Genomic DNA, 23,318 nt, shown 5'->3' on the forward strand with positions numbered 1-23,318 from the left:
GATGGCCACTACTTAAACCATGATTCTTTTATGTCTCTAGAGGGCTGCCTTGTGGTAGAGGTCGGGGGACAGGCCCAAAGAGGCCTGGCTGGAGCAGCAGGGAGAGAGTTTTGCTCCACCCTCTGGGCTGTGGTTTGGAGGCCTCTTTGATCAGGCAGAGGTAGAAGAAGAGGTGAAGGTGCAAGCCTCGGGTCCCTCATGCTCGCAGGTCCCTGGGCACCCCCTGAAGAGAGAGCGTGACATGGTCCTGATTTTCCTGTCAGCCCTGGTGGGACTGGCTGACTTTGGTGAGATGTGACTTTCAGGCTGGGGAGATTGAGGCAAGAGTTTGTGCATCTGGTGGTGGAAGGGAGGAGATGTGAGTGCTGACTGCCGAGGACACCCGGGAGTGTATCCGTAGGGAGATCAGGGTCTGCATATGGGTACAGCAAATAATCTGGGAGATGTCAGGAGTAATGGGCATCAAAGGAGGAACAAGACCTCACCTGAACTTTGCAGCTTCTCAGCATTCCTGAATGTGCTGCTAATACATATTAAGCCTGAAAAGAGGGAAAGGTGCTGGGGAATGGACCAACGTGGCATAGAGCGGCTTCTCTGCTGTATGTATTGGATACAATGCTACCAATCTCTGTAGGGATGGTCATAAACAAGAAGCTGCAGAATAAACAAGGGCAAACAGCTAGCCATTTCTGAAGCTAGGAAAAGTGATAGGGACAGTGGGGACAGTGAGCAAACTGATGAAGTGGTAGATGGACAGGTCCATTGGCAAGCAAAGCTGAAAGCTCTTCCTGGCTTTACAGGTCATGCCCAAAAGGACTCTGTTCTCCAGTTCCCAGCAGAAATGACCATCCAGGTGGGACACAAGGCAACACGGCCTTGCAATTTCTCCACCAGCGATTCCAATCCCTACGCCTTCTGGTACCAGCAGAGCCAGACCCAGTCCCTTTAGATGCTGCTACGAGTAAGCAAGTACAGAGCTCGCAAGGCATCAGGGAGGTTCTCCTCCACACTGTCTGCAAAGGACTCCCAGGTGCTTCTGCATGTACGGGACACCGAGCTCCAGGACAGCGCTGCCTATTTCTGTGCACTGAGCCCACACTGGTGCCCACAGCTGGCAGCAGTGCACAGAAACGTGGGGGTGCTCTGAGGAGCAGTTCCCTCCCTGCCACTGCTTGCATGGAGCTCTGAGCTCAGCCTGCCCAGCAGTGGCACCTGGGGCTGTGGTGAGGGTGGGCCTCTGCCTCCCCAGCCTGTGCTGCTGTGAAGCACATGCCAATGTGACTTTTACAGCTGTGTCTAGATCCAGGGTCTTTGCTGGTGAATAGAACCAAAGAAACCTGACTTGGGGCAGGCCCATTGGAGGCTAAACCATAAAGAAGCCAAACCAGGCTTGTAAATGCCCTCTGTTTAAAATAGCTGGTATACTGGAGTGAGTCCGCAGGGCAAGTAACCTAGATGTTCAGTATGGATTCAATCATCTCAATGGAGAGCTCTACACTCAGGTGAAATCCGTCCCACACTGATCTTTGCCAATCTCATTGAAGTGTTTCCACAACAAAGCCCAAAATGGGTGGAATGATGGATTGTTAAAACTGATGTGGGGTTTCAGATGTGGAAATGTCCTGAGACATCTAGCATGAAGCATAGTGATTTGCATATTTTTAATTAGAAAGAACAAAGTACCTCCAGATACTGGATAGGGGGAAGGAAGAGGAGAGTAAATTTTGTTGACTGCCTTCTGTTAGAAGTAATGGCTTTTGAGATACCAGACATTGCCAAATTTTCTGTTGAACCAGAGCATGACTCTCTGAAACAGCCCCAAGAGTGGGACATAAATCCTTCCAGAAAATGTCAAACTAAACATAGAAATACATGCCCCTTTCCTAAAGCAGTGAGCCAGCTGCTAAAAATCATTTAGGGGGCACAGGTGAATCCCTGACAAAATGAAGCACTTGGCAACCTGGAATTCAAACCTGTGGGAGGACTACTCTTCCAGTGTTCTGTTGGAGAGCTGCTTCTGGATGGGGTTTGTGAGCCTTTCCAAGTGGTGGTCTTTAGAGCACTGGGAGGCATTCTGAGTTTACCCAGGAGGGAACAGAGGGAGGTGGGAGCATTAGAATTGAGGTGCAGCCCAGCCTAAGGTGGCTGTGAGGTGGATGAAATGGGCTCAGTGGGGAACTGGTGGCTTCTCACTACCTGTGATGCCCAGGTGCATTTACACATTGGTGAGGACCTTCTGCAGGGTGGAAACCATGGGAGGGAGGGGATGAACCTCTTTGGTCCCACTGAGGCCCTTTGAAAAGCCACTTCACTTGTTCTGGAAGGCCCACCACAGAGCTTGCTTCACATCTTTGTTCCTGAGTGTGTAAATGAAGGGGTTCAACACAGGAGTTACAGCTGTGTGAAAGGTGTTCATGAGTTTGTTCAGATCCAGGCAGTTCTGGGCCAATGGCTTGACGCACAGGAACATGGTGGAGCCATACCAGACTGTGATAACACTGAGGTGGGCGGAGGAAGTGGAAAATGCCTTTTTCTGACCATGAGCTGACATGATTCTGAGCATGGAAGAGGTGATGTACACGTAGGAGAGCTGGGTAACCACACAGGGCGCCACCAGAACAGTTTAGGAGGCAAGGATTGTTGCTAGCTCCATGGGCCACATGTCACTGCAGGAGAGGGCGAGGCAGGAATCTATATCACAGAGGAAATGATTGATGACATGTGGCCCACAGAACATCAGCCTGGATGTCAGAAAGGCCAGCAGCGAGACGGACAGAAAGCCTCCCAGCCAGGAGCTGAGCACCAGCCGAGCAGAGAGGACACTGCTGATGAGGGAGCTGTATCTCAAGGGGTAGCGTATGGCTAAGTAGTGGTCATAGGCCATGACAGACAAGAGAAAACACTAAGTGGAGCCTAGGGAGAGAAGAAAGAACAACTGGAGGATGCACACACTGAAGGAGATGGTCTGGCTACTCCCCAGCATGACTCCTATGGCTTTGGGAACAACACGAGTAGTGTGCCAGATCTCCAGAAAGGGGAGATTACGGAGGAGAAAGTACATTGGGGTACAGACGTTGCTGTTCATCCACATGAGAGCCATGATGGATGCATTGCATGTTACTCTCAGGGAGCACGTCAGTGCAAATACCACCACAAGGGAGACCCAGAAATGCCACGTGCCTGGCAAGCCAAGAAAAATGAATTCTTCCACAGTTGTCCCATTTGCAGTGTGCTCCCCAGAGTTGAGGTTCATTTGCAAAGACAGGAAAGTTTCTGTGAGCGTCTGCATGCCTGTGCTGGTCCTTCAGATGCCACTAGGAGTGAAACTAGAGCAAATGATGCCTCATCAACCTCATTGCTTTCTATGTGGACATGAGAGGCACTGTGGGAAGGGGAGGGGTACTGCCTGGGGTGTACCTTGATTTCGTCAAGACCTTTGACCTACCTTCATGGGTGCACACACATGCACACCCATGCGCACACAGAGGTATGCAGACTCACAGGCATGCACATGCACAATTACGAATATACAGACCAGTCACACACATTTATGCCCTCCTCCATGTGTGTATGTGTATGGCGGTGTGCTCTCCCCCTTTCCCCACCTCGGCTGCTGCTCAAGCCATAACCATCAGTGGGAGTTGTGATGAGTTGCAGCTGGACTTTGAGGGATGGCTGGCAACACAGTCAAAACACTGTCTGGAGTGGGGACCTAGCTATTTTGTTCCCATGCGAATATGACTATAGGACAACTCTCTTACTCTATAAATAGTGGACTGCGTGCCAGGATCTCCCCTCGAGTGGGGACACCCACTTAAGGTTCTTCTCCTCGAGGCTGAGAGGTTCCTTGCCACAACAGATTCTTGGTAAGTGACTAATAGCATGCTAAACTTTGAAATCTTAGCTAAGTGATATAAAGGATTGATTGCACATATATAATCCTTTAGACATAAACCGTTGAGCAAGTCTGGGACTAGGGCTGCATCCAGCCACGCCCAGACTCCTCTCTGAGAAGGAGTTTAGAAAGCAAGGGGGTCCTTACTGAACCTCGTGACTCAACGGGAGGGTTTCCCTGACAGCTTGTCTGACCCTGTCCTCTATGCAGTAAATAAACAAGTGTACCCTTCTACTGAAGCTCGTAAAACACTGTTGCATTCACTACTAACTTTGTTAAATTACTGTTTCATATAAATAAATATTTCACTATTTCTCTCTTACGAGTGAAGTTAATCACTCCCCCCATGACAGTCTGCGAAAACACATACACATGGATACAATTGCCAGAACACATACCCACAGAGGACATTGGTGCACGCTCACATTTGCATGTGTATTACCACAGGCACACACATGTATGTGTGAATGTGTTGTCCCAAATCTGGGTTCTTTACCCGGTGTGCAAGCCAATAACACACATAGCAGAGATATTTCCAAGTTTATTCCATTACTGCGCAGAAACGGAGTGCTCGTTCCAAGGGAGCACACCTTAGTTTCAAAAATTTCCCTTTTCATACACTGATTATTACATATGCTAATAATTGATACATATTCATTGTTATTCTCTTTAATGATTGGTCAAGGTTTCTTTGCTTCCTTTATGTATTGGTATGCAGACTCTGTCCTCTTCGTCTGTGCTTCTCTTTTAAATAGGTGGTATCAATGGGTCGGTGGTCACGGTCTCCCCCTACCAAAATTACCTTTTAACTACTTCTCCTCTAATCTTAGATTAATCATGTCAAGTTACTATTTCTCTATAATTAATGAAACATGGTTGGCGCTGTATAGATGACTTCTAGCAGCAGCGGCAGGTTCCCTTGGTTGCTTCAGATACATGCTATATTTCACTTTTCAAGTTAATATCAATTTTACTACAAGTGCACACATGAGTACAGCGAGAGGAACATGTACACAACCACGATCATGCACACACCCCACTGAGAACCAGGACTCCTGACACCAGCTCTCAGCCCCTCTAGAGGAATCTAGGCCAGTCCTTCAGACCCTACAGGTAAGGAAGGAATCAGCCCTGCATGCTCTGTATCAGAGCAATATGATCTCCCTCAGAAATATACCGTTTCACTGTCCCCGTTTCTGTGATGACTACCCTCAGCTCCCACAGGCTTAGCTCCGGTTTCCAGCCTCAACGCATTCGGCAACATGGATGACAATTCCCTGCTACTCCTCCTGATGCCTACTGGCCATGGCCCCTGGATTGGGCGATGGAGGGGAGAGGAAGGTGGAGTGGCAGCTATGGGCCATCCCAAGGGCTGTTTCCTGCTTAACCACTCCCGCCATTCTGCAGAACAAATCATCTTCTGTAGCCCCACACTGACCCCCTGACAGCCCAGAGCAGCTCTGGCCATAGCAAGAGGAAGGCCCTTCCTCAAGAGCTCATGGGGCTGCTGACACCTCAGGGACTCCTGCCTTTCTGGACATCTGTGGGCAGAGATAACAGCAAGGCAAGGCCTGATGGTCACTGGCAGGAGAGCAGACCAGGATGTCTTCCTCAGCTTCAAGGGTTGGTGCCCAAAACAGGAGCCACTACAGGCTGTCCCAACCTCCCACTCCTCTGAGAATGGAGACGTGTCTCCTTGTGCTCTAACCCCCTTCCACCCCAGAGCAACACCTTTCTCCTTTGGTAGCTTGGGGAGTGTCCACAGAGGGAAGGACCACATGGAGGCCAGGCTTGAATGCAGCAGAAGTTTAATGAGTCCAAAGAGGGAGACAAAGTCACTCCAGGTGGGGGCCGCCAGTTCATGGAGCCCCACGGGCAGCAGCAGAGGCTCTGTTGTCCTTGGCCGTGCAGAAGTTCTTGCATGCTGTCTGTCTGCCTGCCCCATAGAGGGAGAGGAGACAGCAGGTCCCTACCAGGCTGGCATTAGTAGCACCTTACTGCCAAGGGGAACTGAAGCAGTCAAAGAAAAGGGAGAGAAAAGCAAAGCTCTTCAGCTACACCAAAAACACATCCTAAATCTCGATCCCTTGCCCAGCATCATGTTCTGCATTGCTCGAGATGTCTCCCTGGGGCTTTCCCAGCATCTTTATCAGAGGAGGGACCTTCTGCCACAGTAGCGGCTGGAAATGCCAGAGAGGTCACAGCACCCAGAGGTGATGGGCACTCCATCACAGCTGAGGATGCTGCCAACAGCAGCGGAGGTGGAGGATCCCACAACGGTGTTCTGTGGGAAGGAGCTGAGGATGGGGCCGGGCAGGGTGACCACCACAGGAGGAGGCTCAATGACGACACTGGAGTTCTGGCACTGCCTGATGCAGGGCTCATTGCAGCTGTTGGCCAGTGGGGTCGGGCCACAGGGCCGGCAGGGCTGGCACTGGTTGTAGCAGGACATGTCTCAAGGGCCTGGAGGTGCACCTGCAGAGGATCAAGGAGGAAACAGAGCACAAGGGTGGGTGAGGAGCAGCCTTGTTACCCCGTCAGAAAGGAGCCAAGGCCACTACTGATTGGGGAGCTGGAATCTTGGCCAGGAGACACACAGTCTTCATCACCCTACAAAGAGTAGCCTGGCCCATGGAAGGTGTCTCCTAGAGCATAAACCAAAAGCCCTGTCAGCCACCACTCAGCTTGTCTCTAAGCAGACCTTCTCCCTGCTTTCCCCTAGCATGACAAGAAGACGCAAACCCAAGGATGGAGAGAGACAATATCAGCTGAGAGGTCCATCGAGGAGAGATCTCACTTTGGAAGAGGATGAGAAGGAGCTGCAGACTCACCTAGTCCCCAAGGAGAAGAAGGCCAGAGAAGTGGAGTAGAGAGCAGGGACTTGGGCTGGCTTTTATACCTGCCCTTCATTGACGCAGCACCAGAGGCATCCTTTGCAGAGGTAACAATTTTTGCACAAGCTCATCTTGAGTGCAAACCATTGCAGCTAATGATATGGGCTGTGCTTTGGTTTCCTGCACTGCTGCCTTTTCATTTCCAGAGTTGTTCCATGCCCATTCCCCATTCCCCATTCCCCAGTGAAGGCTTCCTGTCATCAGTGGGATGAAAGGCCCCAGGATTTCCAGGGCAGGAATGCAGCAGTGTGGGCAGAAGACTCAGATCAAGTGCTGGACAGGTTCAGAGCAGACGACAATAGCCTGGGTCACTCTGCTCATCTCGCCTCATCTCACCCCAATGGTCACTTACTGTTGCTTCCCCGGATGTATGTGTTGCACTGCCAGGTTTTCACCCCACCCTGCCTAATACTGCCCGGTTCCCAGGGGTCCTCAGAAGAATCCATGGTTCATGGTGTTCCTATGTGTGTTCTTGTCTTTTGTGTACTTGTAAGCAGCCAGGTTTTTGTGAATGCACATGGGAACACAAATTTTTGCATGATTCCATGCCAGCGTGCCTGAGCCTGTGTGTATGTGTCGTTGTGTGTCACTCATCAAGAGGGCATGTGCTGGTTATGGCAGGGATACTGTCCGCTGCTCTATCCATGAGCACCACAGAGCAGCATGTTCCCCGGGGCAAAAGGAGCCCGAGTGCAGCTGAGCGGTGATGGCACCAGCCTGCTGGAGGTGTATCCAGGGAAGAGGCACTGAAATGTAGCCCCTGCCTCCTGACACCTCCTTCTCCTGCCCCTGCAGAGCTCACACTCTGCTGCTGCCTATTTCAGGCCACAACGAGGATGGTTTCACTCCATTTTGGATCCTTAGTTGAATTCAGTGTGACACTATTTAGAGTTCCTCAGCACGGCCTCTCCAGGCCAGGGCACAGCTGCTCTCCCCAATGCTAGAGAGTTCAAAGGATGCGGATTGCATTCTGGGCAAGGAGAAAGGCTGAGCAATCCTGCCCACCTTGTGCTGGCTGCCCCTGAGTGCACTTCTTTCCAATGCAGTGTCGGTGGTGTCTGGGGTGGGACATGGCTCTCTCTCATGTCCATGTCAATGCCAAACGTATTTATGTAGCTTATCAACCTGGTGCGGGGACAGGCAGGGGCTGAGACCTTGGATCAAACAGGTCCTGAATGAAAGGAACATGAAGCCTGACATTGCTGTGCTGTGAGTGGAAGGACAGACCCTGCGGCTTGCACAGGAAAGCCAAAGAACTAATGACCACTTTGGACTTCAGCCAATAAGGTCCATCATGTCCCACATTGGAATCTCAGTCTGAGCCCAGCAACTGTCCCTGGGAGGGAAGGGACGTTGGATTCAAGACCACATCCCCCAAAGCCAGCTACTGTCCCACAGGGCTGTCCAGTATAGACCCTCTTTCTGACAAGGGCTGTGCCCAGTGGGGAAATTTTCTAAGGCCATCTCCCCTCCTGAATATCGGTCGCCCTGTGCTCACATCAAGCTTGGAGACAGTACAGCCAAGGGCTTTCCCCCTTGCCTTCGAGAGACCTTAGTGAGATCAGAGCCAGGGAGCTCTGCTGGGAGAGCTCAGCCAGGGCAGGTTCCCCTCTCCGTGGAGCTGCTGTTTCTGAGCTGAGGCTCTAGTGTAGCCACGATAGCTGACTGTTCCTTTTCTATTGCTACCTGAGAGCATCCAGCAGAACCCCGTGCCCTTCCCTTCCACATCTGCTTTTAAATGTCCAAGTTTTGTCCAAGAATGTCCGAGACCTATTCGAGAAAATAAGAGTACTGTTAAAATAGCAAGCACTTGACCTCCAAACCTTCCTGCCATGCCCTGCTGCTGTGCCATTTGCCCTCCCCTTGGCTCCTTCCAGGCCACCAGCGTCCCCGTGGCCGAGGTGCCCGTGCCGGGGACAGCCGGTGCCTGCCCTCCCTCACAGCCGGTGTAGCTGCGGGCAGCTCTGCTCCGGCCGGTCTCTGCCCCGGTGCCGCCTTCCTGCTCAGGGCGCAGGGCTGAGCCCCGGGGCGGAACTGGCGGAGGCGGAGAGGAGAGTAGAGGAGGTGGCGGAGAGAAGGGGGCACGGCAGGAGCAGAAAGCCGAGGCTGGCGGCGGGCAGCGAGGCACGGGCGGCGGAGCGGCGGGATGCAGCGGTACCGGCGCGCAGGGCTGTCGGGGCTGGCCGTGCTGCTGCTGGGTGTGTGGGGCTGGTGGCGGCAGGCAGTGGGCTGTGTGTTACCAGCGCTGGAGCCGGGGCTCTCCTGCTCCTTCTCGAACCTTATTCCCCCTCTGTTCTCCTTTCTACAGACATCCCTTCTGCCCTCAATGAGGACATTCCCTCCCAGATGACCTGTCTCACTCTGTTACTCCATCCATCCATCCATCCATCCATCCATCCATCCATCCATCCATCCATTCCTCCCAGTCCATATCTTTTCCTTATTCCTTTCTCCTCGTCTTTATTCTGTTCTTCCAAACATCCCTCCTACATTCTTGTCTCCAACCAAGCACTCTCAGAGAAATTTTCTCTCCATACTTTGTTCTCTGAACATATCCCCATCATCAGTGACCTGTCTTCTCCCCTCTCCTGGTGCATGACATTTCCTGCTGAAGCAAAGTGATTCTTCTTTTCTTCTTGGCAGTGGCTGCAGGCAGAACCCAGGTGCAGCAAGAGCCGTTGGCAGAGACCACCGAGGGCGCCGGCATCAGCATCAACTGCTCCCACCCCAACATAAAGATCACCTACTTCATCCACTGGTACCGTCAGCTCCTGGGCCGAGGCCCTGCATACCTCGTGAGCAGCCTAAAAGACTCCAAAGAGCTGCGGGACCCGCCGGGGCGGCTGTGGGTGTCGGCAGACCGCCGCTCCAGCGCCCTGTGGCTCGCCCGGCCCCGGCGCGGCGACGCGGCGGTGTATTACTGTGCCGTGGGTCTCCCACGGGGAGAGGAGCCGGGGCTGCAGCCGGGCAGGAACCGTCGCGGGCGGGGCCGGGCGTGTGTGTTGTGGGCGGAGGAACAGCCCTGGGCGGGCCCGCCAGGGGGCGCTGCGCTCCGCCCGCCGGGGCCCCTCCGGACAACCGGAAGGGGTTTCACAGTTCGTTCCCCTGTAAAAGCTCAGATATACAATGGAAAACTGAGTCCTCCAGCTACAGAATTTCAGACACCTGCCCAAATGTTCCTGCTAGTGTTACAAAGTCATTGCGTGGGGTCAGAAGTTGAAGCTCCCCAGCGGCAGGAGAAGGGCATGTCGAGGTCAGAGGCACCTTCAAACGCTCCCCACAGGGGCTCAGTGGTGAGACCAGGAGCTTGTTTGACAGGATTCAGCACCTTGGCAGCTGGGGCCCAGGAGACAGGGTAAACCGCTTGGCCTGGACACACTGAGCGCAGCCTCAAGGCATGCCAGGTTTCTCCTTGAGGGATGAGTCAGAAAGGGATTTACTGAGTTGCCCTCAGGGGCTGGAGGTCTGAAGGGAATGAGAGCTGGCAGGAGGCCTCTGGTAAGAGGCTGTGGGCTCCAGCCAGGCCCCGGGGAACTCTGTGTGACTCAAGCAGCTGACAGAGGTGGTCAAACCCATGGGCAGAGGCTTCCAAGGCACAGAGTGAAGGATCTGTCTTGCTCCCTGTCCCCGTCCCCTGCGCCATGGGGCTTCCCCCACCTGACCGGAACCGGCATCAGCACCAGCACTGGGCGTGGCATCAGCATCCACCATGGCCCCAGCACCGGCATCACCGGGTCCTCCTTGGAGTCAGTGCCTGGGCTCAGCCCCATTTCTCATCAATGGCTCCTGTGGATCTGTGCTCCTGAAGGCAGCGGACAGCCCCTTGGTCAGCAGACACATGGAGACTGAGATGCTCAGTGCAAGGCAGGGAGGGGAGTGTGGTGTTTCCTACAAGATTCTCTTGCTTCCCCATAAAGTGCTCCCAGTGTTCTGGGTAACGTGGCGTCCTCTGGCCTGTCCGTAAAGGCCTGACAGCTTTGTCTCAGAAATGCCTCACAGACGTAGAATAAGTTGCAATGGCAGTCATCCACCCCAGCGAACCATAAATGTTTGTAAGAGCTCCTTCAAGTTCTCTTTACTGTGGCCTACCACCTGCTCCTCAGCCCTGTCAGGGCCAGACCTTCACCTGGGCTGTAGTGGTTCCCTTGCTTTGCAGCAGTGCTTGATTTTATTCCTCTGACACCAATGGAGACAAAGAATTCACCCCAGAACACCTTTGGATCCTCCCTCTTGCCTAGGTAGCTGATTCCTTCTGGACATGACAAAGCTGTTTCAAACAGGGCAGTACGTTGCCCCAAAGGAAACACCAATATAGTCAAACAGGGGGACCTCCCCAGGGGGCACATGCTTCTGCTTGTCTTTGTCTTCTCCGTGCATCTCCTAATCATAGTGGGAATAGCCTCATGGTTGTCACCGCAGGATCCTGAGGTAGCTCTTCCTTGGCTGGTTTTCCTTCTTGGAGATCTGCTGTGCCACCACCGTTGTCCCCAGATGCTGGAGGCATTCCATCATTTGTGTTTCCTGCTTTCCTTTTCCCACTTCTTCCTAGGTATGACTGAGTTCCTGATCCTCTCAGCCACGTCCTTTGATCATTCTGTCACCATATGCAAGCTGCTCGGTGAAAAATGCTGTCACGACAAAGAAAGTCTGCTTCCTGCCAGCACTGGGAGCACGCACAGTCGGCTTTATGGTCATCTTTGCCCAGGTGGCTCTGCTGCTGCAGTGCCCTTTCTGCACCAAGAAGGTTGTTGACCAGTTCTACCGAGATGCTGGGCCAGCAGGATCATGGCCTGTTTGGGTTGGGTTGACCTTGGCTGGCTGCCAGGTGCCCACCAAGCTGCTCTGTCACCCCCACTCCTCAGGAGGACAGGGGGAGAAAAGAAGACGAAACAAGAGAAAACAAGCTCATGTGTTGAGAGAAGGACAAGGAGATCACTCAGCCATTACTGTCACGGGCAATACAGGCTTGACTTGGGGAAATCAATTTAATGTATTGACAATCAAATCCGAGTAGGATAACAGAAAATAACAAATCTAACAGCACCTTCCCCCCACCCCTCTCTTCTTCACAAGCTCAACTTCACTCCTGACTTCTCTACTTCCTCCTCCCAAGCATCTCAGGGGGAAGGGGAACGGGGGGTGCAGTCCGTTCATAACGCTTCTTCTCTGCCACTCCTTCCTTCTCGTGCTCTTCCTCTGCTCCAATGTGGAGTCCTTCCCATGGGAGACTTTATGAACCGCTCCAACACAGGCCCTTCCCATGGATTGCAGTTCTTCATGAACCGCTCCAGCATGGGCCCTTTCCATGGTCTGCAGTCCTTCAGGCACAGATTGTTGCAGTGTGGGTCCCCCGCAGGGCCACAGGTTCCGCCAGAAAACCTGCTGCAGTGTGGGGTCCTCTCCACGGGGCCACAGGTCCTGCCAGCAGCCTGGTCCAGCGTGGGGTCTCCATGGAGTCACAGCTTCCTTCAGGGCACATCTACCTGCTGTGGTGTGGGGTCCTCCATGGGCTGCAAGTGGATATCTGCTCCACCTCTAACCTCCATGGGCTGCAGGGGGACAGCCTGCGTCCCCATGGTCTTCACCATGAACTACAGGGGAATCTCTGCTCTGCGCCTGGAGCACCTCTTCCCACTCCTTCTTCACTGACATTGGTGTCTGCAGGGCTGTTTCTCTCACCTATTCTCACTCCTCTCTTCCAGCTGCTCTTGCGCAACTGTTTTTTCCCTTCTTAAATATGTTAGCATAGAGGTCCTACCACTATCGCTGGATGGCTCCGATTTAGTCAGTGGCGGACCTGTCTTGGAGCCGGCTGGAGCTGGTTCTGTTCAACATGGGACAGATGCAACTTCTGTCATCTTCTCACAGAAGCCACCCCTGCAGCCTCCCTGATACCAAACCCTTGTCCAATAAACCAGATACAGTCCACCCCTCGCCTCTGTGAATCGCATATTTGAGAATTGTCCTTAATAGATGCATTCATCACACAATCTACAATGTTCACAAACTTCTCTTACATCAACAAAAAAGAATTCCTCACACCAAAATCGAAATAACACCATCACAACACCCACTAAGGTGGGCAATTTACACACACTCCACGCCCCGTCCCTCCACAACAATGACATCAGCAGCAATTCCCCACAATTATTCCACTCTCTGGTCTCTAGCAATGTTTAGTCCATGTTCCAGGGTTCCCCAGGGCTCAATTTCAGGGCCAGTCCTCTTTAATGGTTTCATAAATGATCTGGAGGCAGGAATCAAATGTACCTTGAGTAAGTTTGCCAACGATACTAAACCAGGAGGAGCTGTGGACTTCCTTGAGGGTAGAGAGGCCTTGTAGAGAGATCTGGGTAAACCAGAGCACTGGGCAATCACCAGCCATATGAAAAGCAACAAGATCAAGTGACAGATTCCTCGCCTGGGATGAGGTAATCCTGGTTACACATACGAACCGGGGGATGAGAGGCTGGAGAGCAGCCCCGTGGAAAGAGGTCAGAGGGTTTGGGTCGATGGCAAGTTGAATATGAGTCACCAGTGTGCCCTGGCAGCCAAAAGGGCCAACAGTGTGCTGGGGTGCATCAAGCCCAGCGTAGCTAGCTGTTTTTGGGAGATGATTGTCCCACTCTACACTGCACTAGTGTGGCCCCACCTCGAGTCCTGTGTGCGGTTATGGGCGCCTCAACTTAAGAAGGACAGCAAACTATTGGAGTGTGTCCAAGAGAACGGTGATCAAGATGGTGAAAGGTCTCGAGGGCAAGACTTAGGAGGAGTGGCTGAGGTCACTTGGTAGGTTCAGCTTGGAGAAGAGAAGGCTGAGGGGTGACCTCATTGCAGTCCACAATTTCCTCAAGGAGGGGCAGTGGAAGGGCAGGTGCTGATCTCCTCTTTCTGGTGACCAGTGACAGGACACATAGAAATGGTATGAAGCTGCATCAGAGAAGCTCAGATTGAACATTAGGAAAAGGTTCTTCACTGAAAGGGAGATCGGTCACTGGAACAAGCTCCCCAGGGAAGTAGTCACAGCACCAAGCCTGTTAGAGTTGAAGGAACGTATGGATGATGCTCTTAGTCATATGGTTTAGTTTTAGGTAGAATCATAGAATCATAGAATCATAGAATCATTTAGGTTGGAAAAGACCCTTAGGATCATTGAGTCCAACCATCAACTCCACCCTATGAAGTTCTCCCTTACACTATATCCCTTAACACCACATCTAAACAAGTCTTAAACACATTCAGGGATGGTGAATCCACCACCTCCCCGGGCAGCCTATTCCAGTGTCTAACCACTCTTTCTCTGAAGAATTTTTTCCTAATGTCCAGCCTAACCCTACCCTGCTGCAGCTTGAACCCATTCCTTCTTGTTCTATCACTAATTACCTGTGAGAAGAGACCAGCAGCAACCTCTCGACAATGTCCTTTCAAGTAGTTGTAGAGAGTGATGAGGTCTCCCCTCAGCCTCCTGTTCCTCAAACTAAACAGTCCCAGCTCCTTCAATCGCTCCTCATCAGATTTATTCTCCAGGCCCTCCACCAGCTTCGTTGCCCTCCTCTGCACTCGCTCCAGCACCTCGATATCTCTCTCATATTGAGGTGCCCAAAACTGGCCACAATACTCAAGGTGTGGCCTCACCAGTGCTGAGTACAGGGCGACAATTACCTCCCTACTTCTGCTGGTCACACTATTTCTAATACAAGCCAGGATGCCATTGGCTTCTTGGCCACCTGGGCACACTTCTGGCTCATGTTCAGCCGCTTGTCAATTAGAACCCCCAGGTCCTTTTCTGCCGGGCAGCTCTCCAGCCACACTTCCCCAAGCCTGTAGCAATGCATGGGCTTGGGGAAGTGTGGCTGGAGAGCTGCCTGGCAGAAAAGGTAGTCCTGCAAGAAGCAGGGAGTTGGACGCGATGATCCTTATGGGTCCCTTCCAACTCGGGATATTCTAAGATTCTATGACATGCCAGCACACATAAAAATACATGTGCATATACATTCAGTTACATGGGAACCCCTGCGCAAGCACACACACACACACAATTTCACCCCTGAGACTTGTCACTACATAAGTGTTCACATATGCTTATACACACTTGCACCTAGATATATATGCAAGCTCCTGTACTGAGGAGAAATAACTGGACTCCAGACGATCCAATGTGAATCAACAGAAGCCGTTTATTAAGCACAGATCATCATCTTTTATACCCTGTGTTGTAGCCGTACATGCCACTTGCTTATTTCTGATTAGCTGGTTACACTGTCCACGCGCTGTCCATGCAGTTCATTCACACATCAGATTGGTTACAAGAATTCACATAGTAAATTGCTTAGTCATTAGCACAATATGTTTTCTGCCTTCTCAGTTCCCGTTTTTCCCATGTACTAATTCCATCTTCTACCACCTGTTTTGCCCTTAATCCAATCTCTCATAGTAGGGAGGCTGGCTCACATGACCATTTTCTCTCAGACACATTCCTACAATATGCCCTTTTTCTTCTTGAGCCAGCCAGACCTTATGCATGGCATTTTCTATCATGTCAGTCACTTTGCGGAGAACACACAAGGCTGCCATAATCAATAATAATATAACCAACAATAGCATGAGCCCTTGCTTTAGTAAATCTGATAACCATCCCATTATACCCCATGAGCTTAACCAATCATCAAAACCGTTTTTAACCACTTTTAATTTGGACGTGTTATCCTTCAGCTTCCGTAACTGCTTATGAATGGATGATAAGTGGTCAGAAAGGTTCATACAACACATACCTTCAAAATCTTCACATGCATGACCCTGAGCCAACAGCAAAAATCAATCATCACCCCTATGGTGTCTCCACAAAAGTTCACGAGGGACGTGTTAAATGTTGGGTAAACTGAATTGAATCCTGCTGTATTAAAAGAAGCCGAAATACCAAGGGTTCTCAATTTTGTGCTCAGCTGCAACTTCCAATCACAAAGATAAGCCCAACACTAATTCTCAGTGGCATCTTCAAATATCAGTACCCTTGCCCTTCTTTCTGCGCTGTAGATGACCGAACCTGTTGCTACAGTGACGTACTACCTGTTCCCACTAGTCCTCTGGAACCGACCAAACCTCTGGCAGTAGCACTGCGTAACAGCACTGTATGCCACACCTTGACCAATCCTTGTGAATGGTAGACTTCCCTAATCTCCTGTCGCTCAGCCAGCTCGTGTTGAGGTGAACCTGACTCTGTGTACTCTATTGCAATAGCTAAACGAATTAAACCCGTCACCTTACTTAGTTCTTTATTAAAACACACAGCATGCCAGATTTAAAACACACAGCACACTGGATTTAAAACACACAGCACACCCTGTCACCTTACTTAACTCCTTATTAAAACACACAGCACACCGGAATTAAAATACACAGCACACTGGATTAAAAACAGACAGCATACCCTGTCACTTTACCTAATTCCTTATTAAAATACACAGCACACTAAAATTAAAATACACAGCACACCGGATTAAAAACACACAGCACACCGGGTGGCAGCACGTGGTCTTTCAAACCACCACCGGCCTCAACAATCCTCACAAGGCACAAGGATCTATGGGTCACAGTTCCACACCTAGGGCACTGCACTTCTTCAGCCCTCATTGTCGTTGTTGGTATTGTGGGGTAACTCATTTGAATCCGTCTGCTCAAACCAGGGCTTTATCCGCTTGGCTGGTACCCATCTGGTTCCAGCATCTGTAGCGACACAGGCATATCCTCGACCCCAGGTTAATAGTCTACACGGTCCTTCCCACTTCCCTGTCACACTGTTTTTAACTGCTACCATGCCATTTTCCTGCCTAAAATCTCCCAGGTCTCTCTGCAGGCCTGTGCCGTGCCGCACGATTGGAGGTACAAGGCAGTGTTGAGGAAGGCGTAGGAAGTTCAGGATGTAAATGGCTTTGTTCAGTCGATCTACAGGACTCAGCCCTTGCTCTCCCCCTTTTTGTTTTTGAAGTAAATTTTTTAAAGACTGGTTCATGCGTTCCACTATGGCTTGACCCATCAGAGAATGTGGTGTGCCAGTCACATGTGTAATGCCTCACAGCTGTAGAAATACCTCTGTTGAACGGGCTACATACCCTGGGCCATTATCAGTCTTTATCACACGCGGTACACCTAAGGCTGCAAACGCGCATCGCAAATGCTTTCGTACATGTTTACTAGATTCACCAGTCTGCACAGTTGCCCAAATTGCAGTTGAATAACAGTCTACACTCAGGTGTATAAATTTCAGTTTTCCAAATTCTGACACATGGGTTACATCAGTCTGCCAGAACTCCAAAGGTCCGTGCCCTTGGGGACTGACGCCTGGGTTGAAGTTAGGTATAAATGGTTGACAATCAGCACAAGTTCACACAATATCATGTGCTTGTTGTTGTGTTAAAGAAAATTCCTTCCTCAATGCCTTCGCATTTTGATGAAAAAAAAAAATTACGCGACTTTTCAGCTTGCTGCATAATGTTCCAAGTTGTTACCAACAGTGTGATAATCCGCAACTGTGTTTCCCTCAGTTAAAGGACCAAGTAAACAGCTATGAGAGCGTATGTGGACAATAAAATAACGAAACTGTCTTTTTCATAAAAGCAACATTAATTGCAGTAAGAGACTAAATAACAATTGGTTCTCTACTTGTTTTATAAATGCTCCTTCAAGTCCTTGAACAATACCAGTAGCATATTGAGATTCTGCCTACATTTAACAGTTCCTGTTGAAATAAGTCAAAGGCCTTTACTGTGTCCCTGAACCATCTACAAACACCGAACAGGTGCCATCAAGAGGCTTTGGTGCTCACAGGATGCGCGGCTGTAAAGGAATTTGTGAAAGTGACTGTAATAGTCTGTGCTAGGGGAAAGAATAATTTATTTGCCCAATATAATGTACTAAGAAGGTTAAGACTTTGTGATAACCAAGGGTCAAGGTCATCCTTTTTGATGGGGACATGTATGTGGCTTGGATCCATTCCAGAAAGCTGGTGACAGCACAAACGACCCTGGAAAAACAATCGTGGTAACATTTCAATCATCATAGTTACTGGTTTTGAAAAGGTATGTGGCAAAAATACCCCCTCTAATGAAGTCAGGCTCTTTGTGAGTGCATCACCGCACTGTCCTATCAGGGCATAAAGTTGAAATTCTTGTAGGAAGGTGTTCAATGCGTCTTGCAGCAGTAGGAGACTATATCTTATCTTGCAACATGCTGTAATGCCTTCGGAGCTGTTGGGGTTAATGAACATAGAACTTATGGGGGGGCGGGGGTGGGGTGGGGGCAGACACAGTGCTTCAGGGCATCCCCTGTATCTTCAAAGTGTGCTCATGTCTCTCTCCCCCTCTCTGACCCGAGACAGCCCCCCTATATCCTACACTGCATTGAGTGGAGAAGTACAGGCTAGAGTCACTGCATGCATGGCCAGTGCACGCAGCAAGTCCCACCAGACTCTCCTGCACTGGACTGAGTAGAAAAGTACAGGCTAGAGTCGCTGCACACGTGGCCAGCGTATGCAGCGAGTCTCACCAAACTCATGATCCAGCTTTGCTAACAGCAGCTGTCTGATACGTGACTACATTGTTGTAATCCCTTCTTGTTATCTTCTTCTGTGAAGGTCAGGTTCTCATGGATACACACATAGTTTTTAGAGAACATATTCTACAACTCGTACAAGGGTACGATGCAAAGCGGCATTTACAGCTGATCGTATAATGCTTATTAAACACAGCAAACAGCATACTAAACATAACAGACAAATTCCTTCCACATAGGCAATGAGTATAATTTGCTTCAACCAACCCCACCCCCGAGTCCATCCAGCAAAAAGATTTTCAAAAGTGGTCTCCACAAGTTGCTGGTTCAGTCGGTGCAGTTCCTGCAACTGGGCATGGATGGATTTGGAGCGGTCACTTAGATTCATACAATACAGTCCTTTAATATCTTGACAACCATGTCTGTGAGCTGAAAGCAAAAAATCAGTAGCAGTTCTGTTTTGCAACATCGCATATCGAATACTATCTACATCTAGCAATAACTCAGAAATAGCGGTACTAGTAGCATTGTTAAACTTATCCTTGGCAGCAAGAGAGTCGTTGTTATCACGAATCCTTGGCAGCAAAAAAGTCCTTGTTAGCAAGAGCGCATGCGGACTCCCTGTTCTCGCTGGTACTGTGCTTTGATCTTCTTCCACAACAGGCCAAGATTCTCAAGCAGCTAGATAAGGTGTCTGAGAGTCCATTACAGGCTTATGTCATCCAAATGTTTTTCTTGCCAGCACCCGAGACTGAATAACGATTGGTGTGATATATGTGTTTTCCAGCACCCACGTGCGAGTCCCTTGAGTGTATTTACAATCCTCCTCGCCGATCTTCCGTTGCTTTCCCATATTCCACCCCCTTGCTCAAGAGACTGCTTCTGCTGGGGTTCATTTTAGTCTCGCAGGGTATAACACAGAGCAATCTACTAAGGCATGCAATAACATATACACATATAGGAAAAAACCCAAAAACATATCTCTATGGTACTGCTTTGAATCAGGTGTCCTATTTCTCTTTTTCTGATGCTTTCTCGTAATGCGTATGGCATACTTTTGTGCTAACGTGGCACATTTCCCATCTAATTGTTCCTGTTTGGTTTCTTTTTTTTTCTTTCTTTTTTTTTTCTCTTTTTTTTTCTCTTTTTAATTTTTTTCTTTTTTTTTCTTTTCTCTTTTTTTTTCTTGTCTCTTTTTTTTTTTTCCATCACTTACGACTGACATAAAAGTCTGCCTTTGCAACAAGAGCTCAGTTTCTCATTTTTCCTTAAGTTTCTCATTTTCATACAGAGCATCCTATAGACTTTGTCTCAAGTCCTTTTCCCAATCAACCATGATCTTATAGACAAACAACAAACAACCAGCGATACGCCCTGCACGGGCAAGCCATTCCCGAGAGTGTAAACGTGTCGGCTCGTGAAAACTCCCCCAATATTTCAGGACTTCCATCGGTTCTACAGCCCATCCTGGTGTATCTGCCTGGGGAGCGCTCACCTTACGTCTAAACATTGTGTATATACAAACTTCTTCACTTGACAGAGTGTCAGCCCTAGATGCATACGAGAACAGTACCACACTGGCAGAACACCTGCTCAAGTGGAGTCACCTAACGACACTGCACACAACAAAAAGCAAACAGTAGCACACATGCTGATCAGCAGGTATAAGCTGGCGCCCACACACACTTACACAGCAGACATAAAAAACCAGCACTTCTATCTCAGGGAGACGACTGGGGAGGGGGTGAGGCGGGCAATGTCAGGAGCAAACAGCTCCGGCTCTGTCCTTCTCTGCTGACATTCTGCCTCCTCCATCGGCCTCAGGTGGAGCAGAGGGGATCAGCAGGGGATCGTCCCAGACCTTCGTACCTGGCCAGTTTGATCCCCCTCCCGTGGGTTCTAATGCTGCAAAAGCCCCGGCTGCCATGGCTCGCTCTGCCTTCATATCTTGTAAGGTCGATAACACCAACCACCATGTTGTCGCTAATGGTGATGCCTCTTTGTCTCCTTTACTTATCACTTCCCACAGTTTTTTCCCAACAGCCTCCTGTATTTCTGGTTTAAAAGCTGTCTGGGGCTCTGGTGCGAATCCGTTCTCTCTGCACCAGGTTAACAACCTTCGGAGCATACGCTCGTCGTATTTCACCCCTCTCTTAGAGGGGATATGCAGGAGAAGTCTTAGTATAGCCCCTTCTTCTTTTGTTACTTGTTGCCCCATCTCCTGCCCCGGCTGCTCACCTCTCTCTGGGTGTCCATGGCCACGTCATCTGTTTCCTCTATTCCGGGTTGCCGCCCAATCCGCCCGGTCTCAGTCCAGCTGAGCCGTCCTCCAGCTGGTGGATCTCCTTCTGGGTCTTCCGCCCCTTGCATTCCGTTGCTCAAGACAAGTGCCAATCGGTATCACGTCGGGGTCACCATCTGAGGAGAAATAACTGGACTCCAGACGATCCAATGTGAATCAACAGAAGCCGTTTATTAAGCACAGATCATCATCTTTTATACCCTGTGTTGTAGCCGTACATGCCACTTGCTTATTTCTGATTAGCTGGTTACACTGTCCACGCGCTGTCCATGCAATTCATTCACGCATCAGATGATTGGTTACAAGAATTCTCATAGTAAATTGCTTAGTCATTAGCACAACATTTTTTCTGCCTTCTCAGTTCCCGTTTTTCCCATGTACTAATTCCATCTTCTACCACCTGTTTTGCTCTTAATCTAATCTCTCATAGTAGGGAGGCTGGCTCACATGACCATTTTCTCTCAGATGCATTCCTACACTGTACAAACACAGACATGTGTTCGTCTGCTCACATGTATGCCCACAGACATACAAACAGACACACACTGACAACACACAAACACTTACCTCCACACCTGCAAAAATGTGTGTGGACACAAACACATGCACAGACATAAACAGAAATGTCCTCGTTCACACGCACGCTGGCAGACACTCACTCTCACGTGTGCATTTGCAAATGCCCACACAAATGCAAATACAGAGGCACAAATATGCCCCCAGGTGCAGACAGATGCATATGCACATGAGGAAGCCCAGCCTCTCCCCACATTCTGAGAAGCAGGACTCCACGGGCAGCTCTCTGCCCCTGTGCCCCTGACAACTTCAGGCAAGTCCTCGAAAGCCTACTGCTAAGAAGAAGACACATGAGGTGCCAGCCACTGTTGGTGGATTTAGTGACAGCAGAGGGCTTTTGGGCTTTTGTGTGTTGGCCAGAAGTAGTTCAACTGATTGTGTTCTCAATTACAGGAAAGAGAGAAGGTGTATTGAGGTCCAAGCAGCGGGGTCTTTTTTTGAAATTCAACCATGTTCACATACCAATTCAGTCCATGAGAGACAAAGTCAAAGCTCAAGACCATCCCTATTGCTGCAGCTCCAGGCATTCTCCACTTTACAAGTCAAAATGATCCCGACGTTTTGCAAGCTCCGGCCCATCCCTGGTGATTGCCGTAAGGCAGTTGTGGAGGTCTGGGACCAGTTCCAGGTTCAATGCAGGGAGAGGTGCTGCCCTGACACGCTCACATGGCAGCAAAGGGTTGTGTGCGGGGGGTGAGCCCCATGGCCTGCAGCTGCAAATGCTGGGGCTGGGACACCAGAGAGGAAGCTGGCCTGATGAAGTTGCCTTAAGATAAATACCATCTCTTCAAAAGACAAACTAATATTAATTAGCAGGTGGCATCAGGAGGAGATTTCAAGCTGCCTGAGCCAAGCCCCAACATCTGTCAGTGAACGTGGCTCATTTGAGCTCAGGGAGCTGCTCTGCTGAGGTGACCATCTCCTCATCTGCTTTTAGCACTGGAGCAGCCGGGAGAGCCAGAGGAGTGGTGGCAGAAGGCTGTGCCCAGCACTGCACAGGCACCGGGAGGACAAGCCTTGTGCCCTGAGAACCTCCCAGAAAGGTTGGCATTTTCCAAGGGTCCTCACCTGGCCTGGAAGGCTCCCATTCAGGTCCCCCCAACTGGGACCTGCCTCCCTTGGAAGGAGTCCCTCTCCCAGCTGTGCTCTGCAAGTGCAGCATCAGGAAGCAAGGTGCCAGACAAACGGTTTTTCCGGCTTTGACAAACATGCAGGTATGGCCTGCTCTGAGCAAGCTCTTGAAATTGGTGACCTGCAGAGGTGCTGTCCAACCTAAATTATGCTATGGAAAGAGTAAAGACAGTTGGGTTAGTTGGTTTGTTAAATGCTAAAAGTAAGGAGAGGACAAATGGAGATCCTACCTGTGTTGAGGAAAGTGAGAATGGAAGGGCTATGGTCAAGTGGAAGGACCGTCTCTTTGGGTTTGAGTGTGTTTTTTTCCCCAATGAGCTTGAGATGGGAACGATTTATGAGATGGGATGGGAAGTGTGGCAGGAAACTTGATTTGTTGGTTCCTGAGACATCTTCTTTTGGACAGAGGAAGAAAGTGCCCAGTGCCTCGTTGGGCTGAGTAGGGCAGCTGGTGTCTGCAGGGTGTGGGGGTGTTGACCGTTGTGTTTCTGAGACCTGCGGGTTTGGGTATCCTGAAAGGAGCTTGGGACTAGATACCATGCAGGAGCCAGGAGAGGCCAACCCAGCCAAGGGCTTGAGGATGGAGAGAGAGAGGACGCAGGCATCAGGGAAGGAGACACTCCCAACACGTTGCAGAGGGGGATGTGTCAGAGAGGTGGGTCACCAGGTGCAGGCCTATCCCCCTTTCACCCCTCACCTTGCAAAGGCAGAAGCTGTTGACTGCAGGAGCAACATGTGCCAGTACTGGGGAAGGGAAAACCGCAGCACAGGCATTTGAGATGCGCTAAGAACAAGCATTTTCTCCTCCCCATTTCATTCTTTGTTCCCCTTGCAGAGCCATTTCCGGCAGCTCTGCTCTCTCGGGGCTCTTGGTGGGGACGTGTGGGTTTTCTGAGTCTGTCCCACACATGCAAGAGGATCGGTCTCAGCACGCACATCAGGTATCTCGTCCTCTCTGCCTTCCTGAGGCAAC

At 50.3% G+C, this 23,318-nt stretch overlaps 1 pseudogene and 1 gene segment (V, D, J or C); one reads left to right on the forward strand and one right to left on the reverse strand.

The window, feature by feature from the left end:
• Positions 1 to 2,308: 2,308 nt before the first annotated feature.
• LOC134524790 (olfactory receptor 6F1-like) lies at positions 2,309 to 3,253 on the reverse strand (annotated as a pseudogene).
• A 5,652-nt stretch (positions 3,254 to 8,905) lies between these two features.
• Positions 8,906 to 15,900, forward strand: LOC134524708 (T cell receptor alpha variable 26-2-like). The segment is given in 3 exon segments: positions 8,906 to 8,987; positions 9,433 to 9,716; positions 15,823 to 15,900. Coding segments are annotated over 3 exon segments (414 nt in total).
• The last annotated feature ends 7,418 nt before the right edge of the window (positions 15,901 to 23,318 follow it).

Source organism: Chroicocephalus ridibundus, chromosome 17, assembly GCF_963924245.1.
Source record: "Chroicocephalus ridibundus chromosome 17, bChrRid1.1, whole genome shotgun sequence".
NCBI classification, from domain to species: Eukaryota; Metazoa; Chordata; class Aves; order Charadriiformes; family Laridae; genus Chroicocephalus; species Chroicocephalus ridibundus.